The sequence below is a fragment of the Oncorhynchus mykiss genome, chromosome 1 (genome assembly GCF_057628025.1).
Source record: "Oncorhynchus mykiss isolate SJ-2025 chromosome 1, ASM5762802v1, whole genome shotgun sequence".
Classification (NCBI taxonomy): domain Eukaryota; kingdom Metazoa; phylum Chordata; class Actinopteri; order Salmoniformes; family Salmonidae; genus Oncorhynchus; species Oncorhynchus mykiss.
The window spans coordinates 86,642,598-86,664,025 of NC_143022.1; the positions used below are offsets into that span (position 1 = coordinate 86,642,598).

A 21,428-nucleotide genomic window follows, 5' to 3' on the forward strand; every position below is an offset into this window, starting at 1 on the left:
TGTGATTTTCTGGATTTTTGTTTTAGATTCCATCTCTCACAGTTGAAGTGTACCTATGATTAAAAAAATTACAGACCTCTACATGCTTTGTAAGTAGGAAAACCTGCAAAATCGGCAGTGTATCAAATACTTGTTCTCCCCACTGTATGTATTGTAGTTTTGGACTGATCATGTCAACAGCATACTTTCAATATCTTAGTTAGCTGTCATCATCATGAATCAAGTCGACAGTCTAATGGCAAATCCTTTTTAATCCTTGTCATATGAAGAGAAATAATGAAGAGAAATTATAGATAAAACGTATCTGTGCTCATTGGCCATTGGACATAAACATTACACAACAAGTTGGAAATCGCAAATTCAACATCGAGTGGTTTGGAAGGAATCAGTGTGGCTAACTGCAAGCATTGCCAAGCAATCATTATCCTGCTATTCAGTGGAGTGGATGTGTGGTCTCTTTTCCTAGTTGAAAATGATAAACATTCAACATCGGCCATGCTGTCAATGAAACATGATTTGTGCCGCGCTCAAAACAACTGTTAACTCGGAACTGCAAAATCTGACTTTAGTGAGTTCAAGACAAATGGAAACTGTGGAAAAATGAGCTACGACTGGGAAAATACGTTTTGAACTTTCATCCAACTCGGAATTGTAAATTCGGAACACAGGCCTCTTTCTAGCGCTACGACCTGAAGATGACTGACGTCATCATGATTGGACCTTTTTTCCCCCCCGAGTTCCGTTGTCTTGAAAGCACCATAAATCCAGAGAATGCCAGACTTTGATTTAAAATGTTGATGATACAATTTGCTCACGAAGGACCGCCGCGCCACTTTCCGGTTCAAGTGAGCACAGCACCACAAGGTGAGTCCAAAAATGTACTGTATGCTGCTGCATAAATGAAGTAATATTCCAGGGAGATATGTATACTGTAGATAAGAAAGTAATACTAAGTGTATGTTGTGTAGTAAGCTGTTAGTAGCCCATGTGCCTCACCCTAATAATTTGTTATATTTTCACCTCTTAATTTCGCCTACTGTTCTGACTTGGTGGGACTGTTAGGGTTACGTAAATTCGAATCTGGTATCAGGATAAATATAACAATGAGTCACCGATTGTATACTATGTATTTTTTATTAGCTAAGTAATAAATGGCAAATGCAACTTTCGTATATACGGGCTCACTGTAATACCACGCAGGGCAGAACAGAGAACTGACTTGTTCCTGACAAAGATATTATAATATACCCTGATGACAGTAGTTCCTGCTTCCGAACCGGCCTGTCAAAGTAGAGGGCGTGGTTTAGACTCACCCAACCGATTGTTGGCGCAGAAGCTCTTCTCAGCCCCCTAAGCGCTTCAGTTGATAGATGTAACTGTTACTGTGAAGAACATCCATGCGCTCATGCTCGATACGTTATCTCACACCTGGCTCCTGTTATCTAACAAAAGGCCGCTTGTTCTCGCAACACCACGCTCTGAATGTGCCCCCCCCCTCCAACTCATTGCACAGTTCCTGTCTTCATGCTACTCTGTATTTTTCCATCATGAGAAAGGCCCATGGCCCTGAAACTGTTAACAATGTTTCAAGTCAGCTATGTTGCATAACACATACATACAAGCCAACAGCAGATAATATTCAATCATATATATGGTAATGGCTATAATGTAAAACACAGAATCCAACAGGACACATGTAGCATATAACCTGTTTTTGAGAAATGTAATCATCAAATATTGTAAGAACTTTCATTGTCTGCTTATATGCCTCCTTTATTTATCCTACGGTTCTGACTTGGTGTATAGGGAGAACACTGTTAGAACGTCCCATGTTCTGAATTCTGTTGCTGTACATTTAAAAGGTGATAGCCAGGTGTAGCAGTGGTAAGGTGTTGGGACTGCTGTTGGGATAGCTTTATGTAGGTCCTAACAGTTTGTGGGCACCGTTTGTCACCGTTATAGTGCAATTCATGTATTATTTAGTAGCTTTGCTGGCATGCATCCCACATTTTTTGTTTTGCCTCACCAAGATTTACATGCTAAAATCGCCACTGTATAGAAGTCTTGGATGGCAGGGAGCTCCGTCCCAGTGATGTACTGGGCTGTCCACACCACCCTCTGTAGCATCATGCGATTGAGGTAGGTGGCATTGTCATACCAAGCATTGATGCAGCCAGTCAAGATGCTCTCAATGGTACAGCTATATAACTTTTTGAGGATTTGAGGGCCCATGCTAATTGAATAACTTGAAGCTCTCTACCTGCTCCACTGCAGCCCTATTAATGTGAATGAGGCCCCCCCCCCCTGTTTCCTGTATTCCTCGTCGCCGGTGATCAGGCCTACCACCGTCATGTCGTCTGCAAACTTAATGATGGTGTTAGAGTCGTGCATTTTTATTTTTATTTATTTCACCTTTATTTAACCAGGTAGGCTAGTTGAGAACAAGTTCTCATTTACAACTGCGACCTGGCCAAGATAAAGTATAGCAGTGTGAACAGACAACAACACAGAGTAAACAATAAACAAGTCAATAACACAGTAGAAAGAAAAAAAGAGTCTATATAAATTGTGTGCAAAAGGCATGAGGAGGTAGGCGGATAATTACAATTTTGCAGATTAACACTGGAGTGATAAATGATCAGATGGTCATGTGCAGGTAGAGATACTGGTGTGCAAAAGAGCAGAAAAGTAAATAAATATAAACAGTATGGGGATGAGGTAGGTAAATTGGGTGGGCTATTTACCGATGGACTATGTACAGCTGCAGCGATCGGTTAGCTGCTCAGATAGCAGATGTTTGAAGTTGGTGAGGGAGATAAAAGTCTCCAACTTCAGCGATTTTTGCAATTCGTTCCAGTCACAGGCAGCAGAGAACTGGAAGGAAAGGCGGCCAAATGAGGTGTTGGCTTTAGGGATGATCAGTGAGATACACCTGCTGGAGCGCGTGCTACGGGTGGGTGTTGCCATCGTGACCAGTGAACTGAGATAAGGTGGAGCTTTACCTAGCATGGACTTGTAGATGACCTGGAGCCAGTGGGTCTGGCGACGAATATGTAGCGAGGGCCAGCCGATTAGAACATACAGGTCGCAGTGGTGGGTGGTATAAGGTGCTTTAGTAACAAAATGGATGGCACTGTGATAAACTGCATCCAGTTTGCTGAGTAGAGTATTTGAAGCTATTTTGTAGATGACATCGCCGAAGTCGAGGATCGGTAGGATAGTCAGTTTTACCTGGGTAAGTTTGGCGGCGTGAGTGAAGAAGGCTTTGTTGCGGAATAGAAAGCCGACTCTAGATTTGATTTTAGATTGGATATGTTTGATATGAGTCTGGAAGGAGAGTTTACATTCTAGCCAGACACCTAGGTACTTATAGATGTCCACATATTCTAGGTCGGAACCATCCAGGGTGGTGATGCTAGTCAGGCGTGCGGGTGCAGGCAGCGAACGGTTGAAAAGCATGCATTTGGTTTTACTAGCGTTTAAGAGCAGTTGGAGGCCACGGAAGGAGTGTTGTATGGCATTGAAGCTCGTTTGGAGGTTAGATAGCACAGTGTCCAAGGAAGGGCCAGAAGTACACAGAATGGTGTTGTCTGCATAGAGGTGGATCAGGGAATCGCCCGCAGCAAGAGCAACATCATTGATATATACAGAGAAAAGAGTCGGCCCAAGAATTGAACCCTGGGGCAGGGTTGGCAGAGTGTGCTAAAGCAGTGAGTAAAACAAACTTAGGGAGGAGGCTTCTGATGTTGACATGCATGAAACCAAGGCTTTTTCGATCACAGAAGTCAACAAATGAGTGTGCCTGGGGACATGCAGGGCCTGGGTTTACCTCCACATCACCCGCGGAACAGAGGAGGAGTAGTATGAGGGTGCGGCTAAAGGCTATCAAAACTGGTCGCCTAGAGCATTTGGGACAAAGAATAAAAGGAGCAGATTTCTGGGCATGGTAGAATATATTCAGGGCATAATGCGCAGACAGGGGTATGGTGGGGTGCGGGTACAGTGGAGGTAAGCCCAGGCACTGGGTGATGATAAGAGGGGACTAAGCACACACCTCTGGTGGGCCCCTGTGCGAGGGTCAGCGTGGCAGAGGTGATGTTGCCTACCCTCACCACCTGGTGTCGGCCATCTGGAAGTCCAGGATCCAGCTGCAGAGGGAGGTGTTCAGTCCCATGGTCCTAAGATTGGTGATGAGCTTGGAGGGGACAATGGTGCTGAACGCTGGGCTGTAGTCAATGAAAAGCATTCTCACATTGATATTCGCCTTAGGTGAGAGCAGTGTTGACATTGTTGTCCATTGATCTGTTGGGGCGGTATGCAAATTGGAGTGTGTCTAGTTCAAAGCACTTCATGATTACAGATGTGAGTGCTACAGGGCGTTAGTCATTGTGGTGTTAGTCATTGTGGCATGAAGCCTTAGAGTTTACACTTCCAGTTATTGAAATGTAGAGAGACAACCGTTTGCATTATTCCATTATTTGTAACTCTGAAGCCAGTGTTCTTGTTGAAACAGAAAGGGTCAGTCTCCGTGACCAAACAATATTGGTCCCGTGTCTGTGTACTCCTCATTGGTTCACCTCGACTTTTCACGTTGCGTCATTGGATGCCTTTGTTGTCAATCGAGAGAGTCACAATGGGCTGGTTCAGGAGCCTCCTGTTTTTTGACAGGTGAGATGAGTAGAGTTCACGAAAACCGAAAGGTTTACCAATCTATCACAGTTCATGGACAATAAGAGAAGCTTTCAAGAGTTCCTTTTTATATTTAAGCATGAAGATAAGCAGACCCTTTTGATTCTAATCTACAATGTCGAATCTGAAGAGGAGAGTAGGCGAAGCAGCTTGCTAGCCAGTCATCGACCCAAGCAAGGTAGCCATTGTTTGGGTTGCTAAACTGGTTAGCTCGCTAGCTAGCTAGCCAGTGGCAACATATTTAGTTAGATTAACGAACTTGCTAGCTAGCTAAATAATGAATGCATTTAGTTCGCTACTACTGTCTTTCATTTGTGCTATTTTATTGTGTCAAGCTAGCTAACATACGGAGTATTTGTAGTCTTGGGACGACAACCATCGCCGGTGTACTCTTGCCAGCTAGTCTTGGGATGCTGCTAAGGTGAGTTCAAAACGCTAGGGTTTCTGGTGAGACAGAGAGAATCTTGCTGTCTGGTCGTGTATTAACTAGATAGCTTTCAAGTTAACGTCCTTTGTCAAGTATTTGTCATGTGTAACAAGCAAGCCACTGATAAAGGCAATATTAAGACCCTTTGTTTTCACGATTGACACACATTTAGGGCAGCTGACTGTTAAAATGGCCTAAAATAGCCCTAAACATTGGGAATACAGTTAATGTGGTCTTTACAGTGTTGGTGTGAAAGGGATCTCTAGTTGTTTGCCTATCAATCAGCCCACAACTTTACATTTGCATGCTTTTAAAATGAAATGTTACTGCAGTCACATAAAATACGGGTTAACTGTCAAGAGGCCTGCCATAGTGCCTGCAGAGAGCTAGCTGTCTGTGTGTTTGACACCACATACTCCTCCCAATGGCTTTATATAGGCTAACAGCTGACTATATTGCAGCCAGGAGCTGTGGCCTGGGCCTTGTTCTCTGCAGAATGTTTCATGAAGGTGCTTATAAAGATTTACACTTGTCACTAAAATTGTACTGCAATTTCTTGATCTGAACTATTGCTCTCTCATATAGACCTATGCCTATTTAAGGTGACAAGAGTTGGTGACATTTCAGTGTGTGTCTTGGTGTGATAATCTTTTAATACGCATTTCTTCCGAATGACATAATGGAATGTTTTGCATTCTGCTCATTCGTATTAACAGAGGCCTCCTTGCATAATGTAGGACCTAGATGTTTCATGTTGATAGTTGATTGTTTGTTGTCAGGGAAGTAAAGGACTCCTTACCTACCAGGTTCATACAGGCATGTCAACTCCACCCCTCATTCCCAACTTAATTTTTTATTTAACCTTTATTTAACTAGGCAAGACAGTTCTTACTTACAATGACGGCCAACCCTAACTCGGACCACGCTGGGCCAATTGTATGACTCCCAATCACGGCTGGGTTGTGATACAGCTTGGAATCGAACCAGGGTCTGTAGTGACGCCTATAGCACTGAGATGCAGTGCCTTAGACTGCTACGCCACTCAGAATCACTTTTTGTCTCTTGCCTCATGGTAGACACGGATGACCTTGGACTTAGAAGGTACTGAGACCTCTCTCTCTCCACAGCTTGGGGCTTCCTGCATGATGTGTTACCGTGGTGACAACGGAGAACACCCATCCCCCTCTCCCTTCCCCTGGGCCGCCGCCCCTCCCACCCCCCCCTCCCCCTAAAGCAGTCCTGACCTCACCAAGATGCCGGACAGAAAGGAGCCGCCTATCTATAACGACGACAGTGTGGGGACCTTCCAGTACAAGTTGCCATTCTACGAGACCATGGAGCTGTTCATCGAAACTTTGACGGGGACCTGCTTTGAGCTGCGTGTCTCGCCCATCGAGACTGTCATCTCTGTCAAGGCCAAGATCCAGAGGCTGGAAGGTACGGTATATAACAGTACAGTAGTGACTCTTACTAACCCAGCATGTAGGCTACAAGGATGTACTGTTTCCCCTTCCTTTACTTAAGCAGGATAGGCTCCCTCCCTGTCTAACACTGAAAAATGGGCAATTGAAAATGATATATGAATAAGCTCAGACTCAATGTAATACTAATCCTGGCTGCCTAGAATAATAGGTATGTTGATGTTCACCTTCTTCTTGCACAGAAGATGATTCATGCAATGCAACATACATTTCTAAGCCAAGAAGAGGGATGGATACAAATGTATTCCATTGCAAAGAATGGCTTTCTGTTTTAGTAGAAACATTTATATAGTCACAGCATCAGACTTAGTATATCACCCTGCTCCTCCGGCCAAGCAGACAAGGGCTCTGGCTAGTTGGCTTTCCACACACCTTATTTAATCCAAGCACTTCACTTTCATCATTTATTCGGCCTCATCCTCCGTCCGTCTTCCTTGAGAGCTCGATAGAGCACTGCACGTTTGGGATATTAAAGGCCCCAAACGTCCTCATCAATCCAGCCACGGCTGAGCTGCGCTGGGCCTGGTGAGGTGGGAGGCTCTGGGAGCCAGTGTGTTTAGTAGTGATGAAGTACAGCCGGGGGGGATGGAGGCGTTCGGGAGAGGAACATCGGTTGCATCCCAAATGGCATCCTATTCCCTATATAGTACACTACTTTTTTACCAGGGCCCATATTGGAATAGGGTGCCGTTTGGGATGCAGATTGTGTGTAGAGTGATGGCGGTTGTAAAAAATAAAGTAGGCGTTTATGATGCAGCTATGCATGTTCTTCCTCAGGTTTTAATATTGTACGACAGCCTATCGGAAGAGGCAGAGGGGAGTCAAAATGTTCTCTACGGTTGTCAGTGGTGTGGTAAATGGTACCAGTAACTGAATCTGTGGACACTGATTCGCCTCACAAATCATGTTCCTATTTAATGCTATTGATATGGCTATTTATACATAATGCTCTTTAAGAATCTTTGTAGTTTCTGTCCACATATGTTCAATCTTTTATTTAGTTATCTACAATAGCCATTATTTGACTAATGCTCTACGGTAATTGACAGGATCATGCAATATCTTACAATATTGATCACCACTAATTGGCTTTGTACAGTTCAAAATGACGCACAGCTTGGTAAAAGGCGTAAGTTCCTTGCAGCTCTTGCTTACCACTTGCTTCAGTGGTAGGCCTACCTCCCAAGCCTTGCTTAAATTTTTATCCTTTAATTACAGCCATTTAGATCCTTTCAACTGAAGTTTGATTTACAGGAATCTCAGGTTTGAGATAGCTAACAGGCACTAGTGCTGACAACAGAGAGGTGAAAGTCTCTAGCTGAGATTGACAAACAGTTCTGTCAGGAGACAGACTCTTTGAAATACCATGGATGCGTCTCAGTAGTCTAAGGTAGCCTCCTGCTTGTCTCCTCATCCTACTCATACTCATCTGAAAATAGGTTGGATGTCGACTATCATTAGATAGTAGATGCCTATCATTTCCATAGCGATGCAACCATGCCGAGATTCCCTGGGCTAAGGTGTTCAATTTGTTGTATTTCTTTGTCTTGCTCCCTATCTGAGGATGTTTGTGGTTCTACTCATTTTATTTCTACCTCTCTCTCTGGCTGTTGTGCTCTCTTGCAGTCAGTCAGTGGGGGGTGTGTTAGTCAGGGCTGCGTGACTTGGCATGCCTCTTCACAATAGAGTAGTATGGCACTGCTCTGGCCCACTCACAAACACTGGGTTCCCTCCAGCACTCACTGGGCCAACGAGTGTATTCAGTGTGGGGAGAGGAGCTGGAAAGAGGGAGGGAGGCTGTGTCCCAAATGTTCTCCCATGGTGAAATGTGTTGAATTGCACAAAATTTACTTTATTAATTTCTCTCCGGGGGAGTCAACTGCGGCACCTCATGATGAGTTTGTATTTTTAGTGGCCACCACCCCATCAAAGGTTCCAATCTCTGCTGTAGAGAGAAGGAAAAGAAGTCACAACTAGTATGGTTGTAGAGTGAGAGAAGAGTACTCTTGCCTGTTTATGCACTGCAAGTATCATGCTCTCTAGTTATGCCCAGCTTATCTGTCGTGAGATGTCAATGTGTGAGTGTTTTCACACTCAAGTCAAGTGCTAGTCTCTCATGGTCTTCAGAGTAAAGTTTGCATTGTGGCCTGAGTCTGTCTTTAGCATGCTGTGTCCTGTAGGGGGCGTGAGTGAGTCGTCTTTCTGGTCTGTGATGATGGTGCTGCTGGAAAGAGTTTATCCTAGCCTAGCTGTCTGCTAGAGCGGAACATGTTGACTGTGTGAAACTGACCTCTCAACAAATAACCATAATGTTTTCCCTCCAAATAAAACATCTGGACCCATATTTATAAAGCGGCAGAGTATGGGTGCTGATATAAGATCAGTTTAGCCTTTTAGGTTATTCTTCCCTCACCCAGAAAGCTATGGCCTTCACATGCTGTGAAAAAGGGTGCTTTTTCTCAGTTCTTCTGATGTCCTTTATCTCTCGATGTAAAAAAAGAAAGAAAAGGAAGTCTGTAGGTCGCATTATTTATCGTACAGCAAATGTAATTATATATACTGAACAAAAATATAAATGCAACAATTTCAAATATTTTACTGAGTTACCGTTCATAGAAGGAAACCAGTCAATTGAAATAAATAAATTAGGCCCCAATCTATGGATTTCACATGACTTGGGAATACACATATGCAGCTGTTGGTAACAGATGGCTTAAAAGAAAAGTAGGGGCCTGAATCAGAAAACCAGTGTCTGGTATCACCACCATTTGCCTCATGCATCATGACACATCTCCTTCACATAGAGTTGATCAGTATGTTGATTGTGGCCTGTGGAATAAGCATTTTCACCCTGTTGTATTTGGCGCATGTGACAAACTTTGATTTGATTTGAATGTTGTCCCACTCCTCTTCAATGGCTGTGTGAAGATTCTGGATATTTTCGGGAACTGGAAAACGCTGTTGTACATGCTCAATGGGTGTCTGGTGAGTATGCAGGCCAAGGAAGAACTGGGACATTTTCAGCATCCAGGAACTGTGTACATATCCTTGCGACATGGGGCTGTGCATTATCAGGCTGAAACATGAGGTGATGGCGGAGGATGAATGGCACAAGGCCGGTTGGACGTACTGCCAAATTCTCTAAAACAAAGTTGGAGACGGCTGATGGTAGAAAAATGTACGTTAAATTCTCTGGAAACGGCTCTGGTGAACATTTTCTGCAGTCAGCATGCCATCTGGCTGCACATTTTATAGTGGCCTTTTATTGTCCCCAGCACAAGGTGCAATGATAATGCTGTTTAATCAGCTTATTGATATGCCACACCTATCAGGTGAACGGATAATCTTGACAAAGGAGAAATGCTCACTAACAGAGATGTAAACACATTTGAGAGAAATAAGCATTTTGTCCATATGGACCATTTCAGCTCCTGAAACATGGGACCAACACGTGTGTGTGTGTATATATTTAAAAAAATTCTTAAGGGGTGGATCAGCTTAATGTTGCTTCCATCAATGTTATTGTCTGCATCATTTCCCATCCCCCATATATTTTTGGGGTAAATATAGATATATCCATATACATGCATACATACTTATATATACATACATTCTTTTAGAATATACCTTTATTATTCCCCGCAAACCCTACCACCCTTCCCCCAATTGGAGTAAACTCATAAACAATAACACTTAGGATTTTACCTTCAGTTTTTACATATACACATTTTACAGACACAATATTTTTTACAGTAGTTATATTTTGTTTTTTGTCCATCCAGTTTGAGTTCTATTTGTAACTGCTATTTCACAACATTTCTGAACCTATATACATTTTACAGACCCCGTATGTTTTACATTGGTTCTTGTTATTAGTCCTTCCTTCAGCTCCATTCAACCCCTCCCATCTATCTCTCACACCATCCATCTCTCAACACCATCTATCTCTCAACACCATCCATTTTGGATTTCTATTTGCCATCTATTTTCTAACTGTGCTGTGATGAACCTTTTCTATTCTCATAGCTTCTACAGATTGTAAATTAAAAATAAAGATTTTTGCCAAAATAATTATTATATTATTGATTGATTGATTATGTCTTTTCAAATCACCCAGTATTGCTATAAATGTTGCAGTTCTTCAGCCATTCCTGGACCTGTGACCAAAAATGAGCTACATATGGACAATACCAAAATAAATTATCTAATGACTCTGCCTCCTCACAGCAAAATCTGCAGAGCTGGGAAGAATGAATCCCCCAGAATGTATAACATTCTATTGGTTGCAAGAATTTTGTATAGTAATTGAAAAATTCTAAGTTGTGAATCCGGCGCTGTTTTGCGTATCAATTCATAAATGGGTACATCGCAAATCTCTTCCCAACTATTTTGCAATTTATATGGCACAGCTGTCAGTTTTTTGGTCCTTAAATTAAATTGGTATATGTTTTTATTTATCACACTTTTCTTTAACCATTTATGTTCTTTAATACTGGGCCGACATACAAGTTCCTTACTTTTTTACCCTTCTACTTGCCTCCAATTTTGTGGTAATGCTGCAATTAGTTGGTTGTAATTTTGGGTAGAGCGGGCATTTCCATATGGCTGTGTTAGCTGCATGTGTGACAACTCCACCAATCCTTTTATGATATCATTCACAAATTATACCTTTATTAAACATTTCTTTGAAAAATGTTTTTTTAATCAATTAGTATATTTGAGTTTAGCCACTATTGGTTGTATTATTTGTTCTGTCTTTTCAACTTTCTAAGGCTTGTTTAAAAAATAACGATATTTTGGAGATTATTTCCTTTTCACACAACCTGAAAGTGAGCAGGTGTTATCTGAATAAAGGGAAAAGGCCCTTCTTGAACATCGGATGAGACATTCCTACCAATTTACTAGAGAACCAGTTTGGATTTCAATATAACTGATGCCTTTAGTGAGAGGTCTAATGCTTTAATAAGCATTATTATAAGCAATACATTTAATTCATATTCATTATACAAATAGGCCCTTTTAATTTTGTCTGGCTTGCCATTCCAAATAAAATTGAATATTTTTTTTTTGTTCATATAATTTAAAAAGCAGGTCACTAGGTGTAGGCAAACCATAAGCATATAGGTCAACTGTGATGTGACTAAAGAGTTAATCAGGGTGATTTCACCACAAATAGACAGGTTTTTTCCTTTCAATGTTAGCAAGATCGTATCTATTTTTGCTAACTTTCTGTAAAAATGTATTGGAGTGAGAATTTCTTTATTTTGGGATTTGTATACAGAATATGTCCACATCTCCGTCAGACCATTTAATTGGTCAACTACATGGTAATGTAACATTTGCATTTTTTTGTGATCCAATACTTATCATCATTTTGGTTTTAATCCAGAGAGGATAGCAAAAGTATCTAGATTCTCTATGAGGCTGTGGAGAGATTCTAATTGTGGTTTTAAAAGAATATGAATCATCAGCGTACAATGACACCTTAGTTTTTAAGCCACGGATTTCTAATCCTTTAATTTTATTGTTTGATCTCATTTTAACAGATAACATTTCGATGGCAATAATAAATAGATATGCCGATAGTGGACAACCTTGTTTTACTCCTCTAGATAGTTTACACTTTCAGAGATGTAGCCATTATTTACTATTTTACACCTAGGGTTACTTTACATAACTTTAACCCATTTTATAAGAGATTCCCCAAAATGTAAATATTCTAGGCATGTATATATGAACTCCAGTCATACTTTATCAAAAGCCTTTTCAAAATCAGCCATGAAAACCAGGGCTGGTGTTCTCGATATTTCATAGTGTTCTATTGTTTCCAGTACTTGTCTTATATTATCTCCAATGTATTGTCCATGTAAAAAACCTGTCTGATTAGGATGAATAATATCTGACAATACTTTTTTAATTCTATGTGCCAAGCATTTAGCTAGGATTTTTGCATCACAACACTGAAGTGTAAGAGGTCTCCAATTGTTTTAAATGGACTGGATCTTTATATATACACCACTTGGCTCCTGTTTCAGTAATAATGATATCAGACCTTGTAGCGTGTCTGATAATCTACCGTTTATATAGGAGTGGTTAAAACATGCTAATAATGGTCCTCTGAGTGTAATAAATAAATAAATACACGTTTTGTATACTTCCACTGGTATGCCATCCAGCCCTGGAGTTTTCCCAGCCTTAAATGCTTTAATTGCATCAAGAGGTTTCTCCTCTGTAATTTGGCCTTCACATGAGTCTTTCTGTACAGATGTTAATTTTACATTAAAAAATCCATACAATTAGTTTCAGTTAGTGGAGATGGAGACTGAAACGAAAACATATTCTTAATGTACTTAGTACTTGACTTCCTCTTTCAAAATATCATTCGGTGAATTGTGCGTGACTCCATTTGTAACACGTTTCAATACATTTGTTTTGGTAGCATTTCTATATTGAAGATTGAAAAATAATTTGCATTTTTCCCCATATTCCATCCAGTTCGCTTTATTTTATAATATATTACACTTGATCTTTCTTGAATAAGTTCCTTCGTTTCTTTTTGTTTTTCCTCAAACTTATTCTGTGCCTCTATGCGTTTATATTTTTGTTCAGTGAAGTTAGAACTGCTTTTCTAAGGGTCTCGCCCCTTTGACCTGACAAAATTGATTGTAATGACTCAGCCTCCCACTGGATGGAGCCAGATACACGTTTATTCAACACCTCTGAGTGTCCTAGAACTGTCTTTTTTGTGTTCTGACTTAGAAGACGGTGGGAAATTCATAAAACAAGTAATGTGAACATATTATCAGGAAATCTAGTGCCTGAAATTGGGCAATGTAATCTTACGAAGATACTGAATAAGATTATATTGAGGGGGTACCTGATCCAAGTTCAGCCCTCCTACTCTGAAATGCTTTGTGAATATGGCCTCTATAGTGTCGTCACTTTCTGGCCATACTAGAAATGATGGAAGTATGTTTCTTGTTGCCTGGCTACCCACACTCCTTGCTACGGTCCAAAATTACACCACGCCTACAGACGTTAGTTTCTTCTCCGCAATGACTCTGGAGTCGAGTACCTCCACGATTTCACCAAATGCGAACACATTCGCGACCTTCTGATTGGTCCACAAACTGATGGGTTGGGCCAGAACACGTGTGGGTATTGCGGAGGTTTTAAAATGTCATTGGCTTTGATACTCTTGATTGGTTAGACGATCCAACAGCTGGTGGCTTTTGTTTTGTACTATGCCCCTCGTCACCACAGACGTCTTCAATGATGGCAGTCTGACTAAAAGTATGTAGCGATTGACAGAGCAGCGGACGAATTGAGTTGTCAGGCTATGGTTCTTCTTTTTTAAATTGTTTTTTATTTAACCTTTTATTTAACTAGGCAAGTCAGTTAAGGACAAATTCTTCTTTACAATGACGTCCTACCAAAAGGCCTCCTGCGGGGATGGGGGCTGGGATTTAAAATAAAATGAAAATATAGGACAAAACACACATCACGACAAGAGACAAGATTACATAAAAAGTGACCTAAGACAACACAGCATGGCAGCAACACAAGACAACACAGCATGGCAGCAACACAAGACAACACAGCATGGCAGCAACACAAGACAACACAGCATGGCAGCAACACAAGACAACACAGCATGGCAGCAACACAAGACAACACAGCATGGCAGCAACACAAGACAACACAGCATGGCAGCAACACATGACAACACAGCATGGCAGCAACACATGACAACACAGCATGGCAGCAACACATGACAACACAGCATGGCAGCAACACATGACGACACAGCATGGCAGCAACACATGACAACACAGCATGGCAGCAACACATGACAACACAGCATGGCAGCAACACATGACAACACAGCATGGCAGCAACACATGACAACACAGCATGGCAGCAACACATGACAACACAGCATGGCAGCAACACATGACAACACAGCATGGCAGCAACACAAAACATGGTTTAACATGATTGGGCACAGACAACAGCACAAAGGGCAAGAAGGTAGAGACAACAATACAGAACATCTAGCCGCTCGAGAGCACCCTTACCTGCCAATCTATAAATTACGTCTCCGTAATCTAGATTAGGTTGGATGATTATCTGAATCAGGGTTAGTTTGGCAGAAGGAGTAAAAGAGGAGCGATTACGATAGTCTAGATTTTTAAGCCTGCATCTTTGTGCTGAGAGTAGGACAGTGTACTGTCTAGCCATATTCCCAAGTACTTGTATGAGGTACTTACCTTCTTTCTCTGCTTTACTTTCTAACCACATAAGTTTAGTTGATTTCTCAGTGTCTTGTAGTACTTTTGTTCATGGATGTTCTGTACTGGAGTTCTTCCTGTGTGGTTAGCCTAAAAGGTTGGTGGAAATGAGAGGGGTGTTCTGTACAGTAATTCCTTACTTGGTTATGAGGTTGGAGGGAGATCTTGTGTAAACTCACCTCTGTCTGTTCTGTCGTCTTGCTCGCTCTCTCGTGCCCCCCCACCCCCAGGTATCCCTGTTGCCCAGCAACACCTGATCTGGAACAACTTGGAGCTGGAGGATGAGTACTGTCTGCATGATTACAGGTGAGTTTAACTAGGTCGTGTTCATATGGCACCAAACTGAATGAAACTGGGAGGGTCTACTTGGACCAAGTAAAAGTAGTTATTTTACCTTTATGTTCCAAAGCATTTTAAAATGTTATCTGTTACGTGCCCTAATTAACACAACCCTTAAAATATATATATATATATATATATATATATATAATATTAAACTCTGGTCAGTTAACTGGGACCTATTTTCATATATAGCAATGCCCTTTAAACGAACCATCAACTTTGATCTTGTAATTAGTGGTTAATTGAAATTAGTGAAGTGGAGGACTTGACTATATGCTTTGAAATGAACTCTCCGTGTATTGAATACATTTTCTCCCCAAGCCCTGATATCAATGAACCAAAGATGCCGAATTGGCTACAGTCACATATTGAATGTGTTTGTGAGTTGTCAGTTTTATTAGATACAGACCCAGTCTACAGATTGCAGATGGTGGTTGCATCATGAATGCTTGTCGCTTAATTTTCCACATGATCTGTCCCCGGTGAGGTTTAGTTAGGTCTGAGTAACAACAAAACATCCTTTTGAAGTCTGAGAAATGGAGGGCAAGAGCGGGTGGATTTGTATAAAACGGACGTTCCGTTTGAATTCCAATGGAATTCCCAGATGTGTGCATAAGTTCATCTGGAGCGCAGACTGACTGAGGAACGATGTTTGTTCCGGAATAATTATCGTTTTCCCAGTCGATGTTTATTGGGCACCAAACGTAAGAAAACCAACAAACAGGGAAGGACTACCTGGAAATGCACATTTGTTTTTTGATAATGATACGTTTTCCGCTGCGTGCCCTAATGAACACCACCCGTGCCTGAACGATCAAGCTAGCTGTAAGGCAAAGCAATAAGATGATAGCTTAACCGATCCTTCCAAGGGACTTGGGACAGCTTCAACATTGCTGACATTTATCTTGTTGTCTGTCTTTGTGTTTCTGCAGTATTGCTGAGGGCTGTACTCTGAAGCTGGTGCTAGCCATGAGAGGAGGACCAATCAACACCAGGAGAGGTAGGTAGCTAGGGGGAGATGTGTTGTGATTTCTCTGCCTTCACTGCTGTACACCCATATGTTTTCACACACAGTAAATTCACCTATTCTAGTCCTTTAAGCCTCTATAGCAACATGTTGATTTGATGAACACTACCCTAACAGTCTCGACTCTCACCCTAATGTCCATGAAGTGATTGGTTGGTTCTTTCTCTTGGGCAGTGTCCATGAAAGACTTGGTGGCTGACTGAGTGGCTGGCTGGCTGACTGAGTGGCTGGCTGGCTGACTGAGTGGCTGGCTGGCTGACTGAGTGGCTGGCTGGCTGACTGAGTGGCTGGCTGGCTGACTGAGTGGCTGGCTGGCTGGCTGACTGAGTGGCTGGCTGGCTGACTGAGTGGCTGACTGAGTGGCTGGCTGGCTGACTGAGTGGCTGGCTGGCTGACTGAGTGGCTGGCTGGCTGACTGAGTGGCTGGCTGGCTGACTGAGTGGCTGGCTGACTGAGTGGCTGGCTGACTGAGTGGCTGGCTGGCTGACTGACTGACTGACTGACTAAGTGGCTGACTGACTGACTGACTGAGTGGCTGGCTGACTGACTGACTGAGTGGCTGGCTGACTGACTGAGTGGCTGGCTGACTGACTGAGTGGCTGGCTGGCTGACTGACTGACTGAGTGGCTGGCTGACTGACTGACTGAGTGGCTGACTGACTGACTGAGTGGCTGGCTGGCTGACTGAGTGGCTGGCTGGCTGACTGAGTGGCTGGCTGGCTGACTGAGTGGCTGGCTGGCTGACTGAGTGGCTGGCTGGCTGACTGAGTGGCTGGCTGGCTGACTGAGTGGCTGGCTGGCTGACTGAGTGGCTGAGTGGCTGGCTGGCTGACTGAGTGGCTGGCTGGCTGACTGAGTGGCTGGCTGGCTGACTGAGTGGCTGGCTGGCTGACTGAGTGGCTGGCTGGCTGACTGAGTGGCTGGCTGGCTGACTGAGTGGCTGGCTGGCTGGCTGACTGAGTGGCTGGCTGGCTGACTGAGTGGCTGGCTGGCTGGCTGGCTGACTGAGTGGCTGGCTGGCTGACTGAGTGGCTGGCTGGCTGACTGACTGAGTGGCTGGCTGGCTGACTGAGTGGCTGGCTGGCTGACTGAGTGGCTGGCTGGCTGACTGACTGAGTGGCTGCCTGACTGAGTGAGTGGCTGACTGAGTGAGTGGCTGGCTGACTGAGTGAGTGGCTGGCTGACTGAGTGAGTGGCTGGCTGACTGAGTGAGTGGCTGGCTGGCTGACTGAGTGAGTGGCTGGCTGACTGACTGAGTGAGTGGCTGGCTGGCTGACTGACTGAGTGAGTGGCTGGCTGACTGAGTGAGTGGCTGGCTGACTGAGTGAGTGGCTGGCTGACTGAGTGAGTGGCTGGCTGACTGAGTGAGTGGCTGGCTGACTGAGTGAGTGGCTGGCTGAGTGTGTGAGTGGCTGGCTGGCTGACTGAGTGGCTGGCTGGCTGACTGAGTGGCTGGCTGGCTGACTGAGTGGCTGGCTGGCTGACTGAGTGGCTGGCTGGCTGACTGAGTGGCTGGCTGGCTGACTGAGTGGCTGGCTGGCTGACTGAGTGAGTGGCTGGCTGGCTGACTGAGTGGCTGGCTGGCTGACTGAGTGGCTGGCTGGCTGACTGAGTGGCTGACTGGCTGACTGAGTGGCTGACTGAGTGAGTGTGTGAGTGGCTGACTGAGTGAGTGGCTGGCTGACTGAGTGAGTGGCTGGCTGACTGAGTGAGTGGCTGGCTGACTGAGTGAGTGGCTGGCTGACTGAGTGAGTGGCTGGCTGACTGAGTGAGTGGCTGGCTGACTGACTGAGTGAGTGGCTGGCTGACTGACTGAGTGAGTGGCTGGCTGACTGACTGAGTGAGTGGCTGGCTGACTGACTGAGTGAGTGGCTGGCTGAGTGTGTGAGTGGCTGGCTGAGTGTGTGAGTGGCTGGCTGAGTGTGTGAGTGGCTGGCTGAGTGTGTGAGTGGCTGGCTGAGTGTGTGAGTGGCTGGCTGAGTGTGTGAGTGGCTGGCTGAGTGTGTGAGTGGCTGGCTGAGTGTGTGAGTGGCTGGCTGAGTGAGTGAGTGAGTGGCTGGCTGAGTGAGTGAGTGGCTGGCTGAGTGACGTGAGTGAGTGGCTGGCTGAGTGACGTGAGTGAGTGGCTGGCTGAGTGACGTGAGTGACGTGAGTGACTGAGTGACTGAGTGACGTGAGTGGCTGGCTGACTGACTGAGTGGCTGGCTGACTGACTGAGTGGCTGGCTGACTGACTGAGTGACTGACTGAGTGTCTGACTGAGTGGCTGGCTGGCTGACTGAGTGAGTGTGTGAGTGGCTGACTGAGTGAGTGGCTGGCTGACTGAGTGAGTGGCTGGCTGACTGAGTGAGTGGCTGGCTGACTGAGTGAGTGGCTGGCTGACTGAGTGAGTGGCTGGCTGACTGAGTGAGTGGCTGGCTGACTGAGTGAGTGGCTGGCTGACTGAGTGAGTGGCTGGCTGAGTGTGTGAGTGGCTGGCTGACTGACTGAGTGGCTGGCTGACTGAGTGAGTGGCTGGCTGAGTGTGTGAGTGGCTGGCTGAGTGTGTGAGTGGCTGGCTGAGTGTGTGAGTGGCTGGCTGAGTGTGTGAGTGGCTGGCTGAGTGTGTGAGTGGCTGGCTGAGTGTGTGAGTGGCTGGCTGAGTGTGTGAGTGGCTGGCTGAGTGTGTGAGTGGCTGGCTGAGTGTGTGAGTGGCTGGCTGAGTGTGTGAGTGGCTGGCTGAGTGTGTGAGTGGCTGGCTGAGTGTGTGAGTGGCTGGCTGAGTGTGTGAGTGGCTGGCTGAGTGAGTGAGTGGCTGGCTGAGTGTGTGAGTGAGTGAGTGGCTGGCTGAGTGAGTGAGTGGCTGGCTGAGTGACGTGAGTGACGTAGTGACGTAGTGACTGAGTGACTGAGTGACTGAGTGACTGAGTGACTGAGTGACTGAGTGACGTGAGTGACGTGAGTGGCTGGCTGACTGACTGAGTGGCTGGCTGACTGGCTGGCTGACTGAGTGAGTGAGTGAGTGGCTGGCAGAGTGAGTGGCTGGCTGACTGACTGACTAAGTGAGTGGTTGGCTGCCTGGCTGCCTGTCTGAGTGGCTGCCTGCCTGGCTGGCTGTCTGAGTGGCTGCCTGCCTGGCTGTCTGTCTGAGTGGCTGCCTGCCTGGCTGTCTGTCTGAGTGGCTGCCTGCCTGCCTGGCTGTCTGAGTGGCTGCCTGCCTGCCTGGCTGGCTGTCTGAGTGGCTGCCTGCCTGCCTGGCTGGCTGGCTGTCTGAGTGAGTGAGTGAGTGAGTGAGTGAGTGAGTGAGTGGCTGTCTGTCTGAGTGGCTGCCTGCCTGCCTGGCTGTCTGTCTGGGTGGCTGCCTGCCTGCCTGGCTGTCTGTCTGAGTGGCTGCCGGCCTGCCTGGCTGTCTGTCTGAGTGGCTGCCGGCCTGACTGGCTGTCTGTCTGAGTGGCTGCCGGCCTGCCTGGCTGTCTGTCTGAGTGGCTGCCGGCCTGCCTGGCTGTCTGTCTGAGTGGCTGCTGGCTGTCTGAGTGGCTGCCGGCCTGCCTGGCTGGCTGTCTGAGTGGCTGCCGGCCTGCCTGGCTGGCTGTCTGAGTGGCTGCCGGCCTGCCTGGCTGGCTGTCTGAGTGGCTGCCGGCCTGCCTGGCTGGCTAGCTGAGTGGCTGCCTGCCTGCCTGGCTGTCTGGGTGGCTGGCTGCCTGGCTGGCTGCCTGTCTGCCTGCCTGGCTGCCTGTCTGAGTGGCTGCCTGCCTGGCTGGCTGTCTGAGTGGCTGCCTGCCTGGCTGGCTGTCTGAGTGGCTGCCTGCCTGTCTGTCTGCCTGTCTGAGTGGCTGCCTGCCTGTCTGAGTGGCTGCCTGCCTGCCTGTCTGAGTGGCTGCCTGCCTGCCTGCCTGAGTGGCTGCCTGCCTGAGTGGCTGCCTGCCTGCCTGCCTGTCTGAGTGGCTGCCTGCCTGCCTGCCTGTCTGAGTGGCTGCCTGCCTGCCTGCCTGTCTGAGTGGCTGCCTGCCTGCCTGCCTGTCTGAGTGGCTGCCTGCCTGTCTGAGTGGCTGCCTGCCTGGCTGGTTGTCTGAGTGGCTGCCTGCCTGGCTGGTTGTCTGAGTGGCTGCCTGCCTGGCTGGCTGCCTGAGTGGCTGCCTGCCTGGCTGGCTGTCTGAGTGGCTGCCTGCCTGTCCGAGTGGCTGCCTGCCTGCCTGTCTGAGTGGCTGCCTGCCTGGCTGGTTGTCTGAGTGGCTGCCTGCCTGGCTGGTTGTCTGAGTGGCTGCCTGCCTGGCTGGTTGTCTGAGTGGCTGCCTGCCTGGCTGGTTGTCTGAGTGGCTGCCTGCCTGGCTGGTTGTCTGAGTGGCTGCCTGCCTGGCTGGTTGTCTGAGTGGCTGCCTGGCTGCCTGCCTGGCTGCCTGCCTGGCTGCCTGCCTGGCTGGCTGTCTGCCTGGCTGCCTGCCTGGCTGGCTGTCTGAGTGGCTGCCTGCCTGGCTGGCTGTCTGAGTGGCTGACACGTGAGTGAGTGAGTGAGTGAGTGAGTGAGTGAGTGAGTGAGTGAGTGAGTGAGTGAGTGAGTGAGTGGCTGGCTGTCTGTGTGGCTGCCTGCCTGCGTGGCTGGCTGGCTGACGTGTTCAATCAAATGTATTTATTAAGCCCTTTTTACATCAGCCGATGTCACAAACTGTTGTACAGAAACCCAGTCTAAAACCCCTTACAGCAAGAAATGCAGATGTAGAAGCATGTTTGTCTCTCCTTCAGTGCCTGTTGAGGACCCAGTGAAGGATATGGTGGAGGTAATGGAGGGAGGCAGGGAGGAGGGCTGGGATAAGAGTCTGCCTGGCAGCAAGCAGGTCACTTTCCTGGTGTACCGAGAGGGAGACCAGCTCAGCTTCTTCCGGGTCGTCGACCGAGGGGATGGAACTCTTACCCCTGTCTCAGAATCACTCAGGTGAGCACAGTCCACTTTCAGAATAGTGCAATACCAATTTCCCAGTCCCAATTCAATTACATAATTTTCCACTCTGAGACGATATACAGATCTTAGATCTGTGTGCTTTATTAGGAAGAGTAGGTGGCAGGTCCAAAGGTTAAGCATAGGGAGTGAAATTGTTTAGGGTTAGGGCCAGCATGTCAACAATACGTCATTAAAATGACAGTTCTACACAGACAGTCTAAAAATAGACCTAGTTTATATTCTTCCTCAAATTTCTGG

The 21,428-nt window shown here is 46.0% G+C and overlaps 1 protein-coding gene across 5 annotated transcripts in view; it reads left to right on the plus strand.

Moving 5' to 3' along the window:
* Positions 1–353: 353 nt before the first annotated feature.
* LOC110530741 (AN1-type zinc finger protein 4) overlaps positions 354–21,428 on the plus strand; it is a 38,032-nt gene continuing 16,957 nt past the window's right edge. The window contains exons 1-6 of one of the 5 annotated variants that reach the window (XM_090242623.1): positions 4,428–4,668; positions 5,029–5,110; positions 6,244–6,553; positions 15,119–15,194; positions 16,163–16,230; positions 20,975–21,164. In XM_090242623.1, the coding sequence (XP_090098749.1) occupies positions 6,370–6,553; positions 15,119–15,194; positions 16,163–16,230; positions 20,975–21,164 (518 nt within the window). In that variant the 5' untranslated portion in view covers positions 4,428–4,668; positions 5,029–5,110; positions 6,244–6,369. Of the gene's footprint in view, positions 865–4,427; positions 4,868–5,024; positions 5,111–6,243; positions 6,554–15,118; positions 15,195–16,162; positions 16,231–20,974; positions 21,165–21,428 lie in introns of those variants that run through there. The other 4 variants (XM_090242622.1, XM_090242612.1, XM_090242615.1 and 1 more) reach the window with 4 other exon arrangements.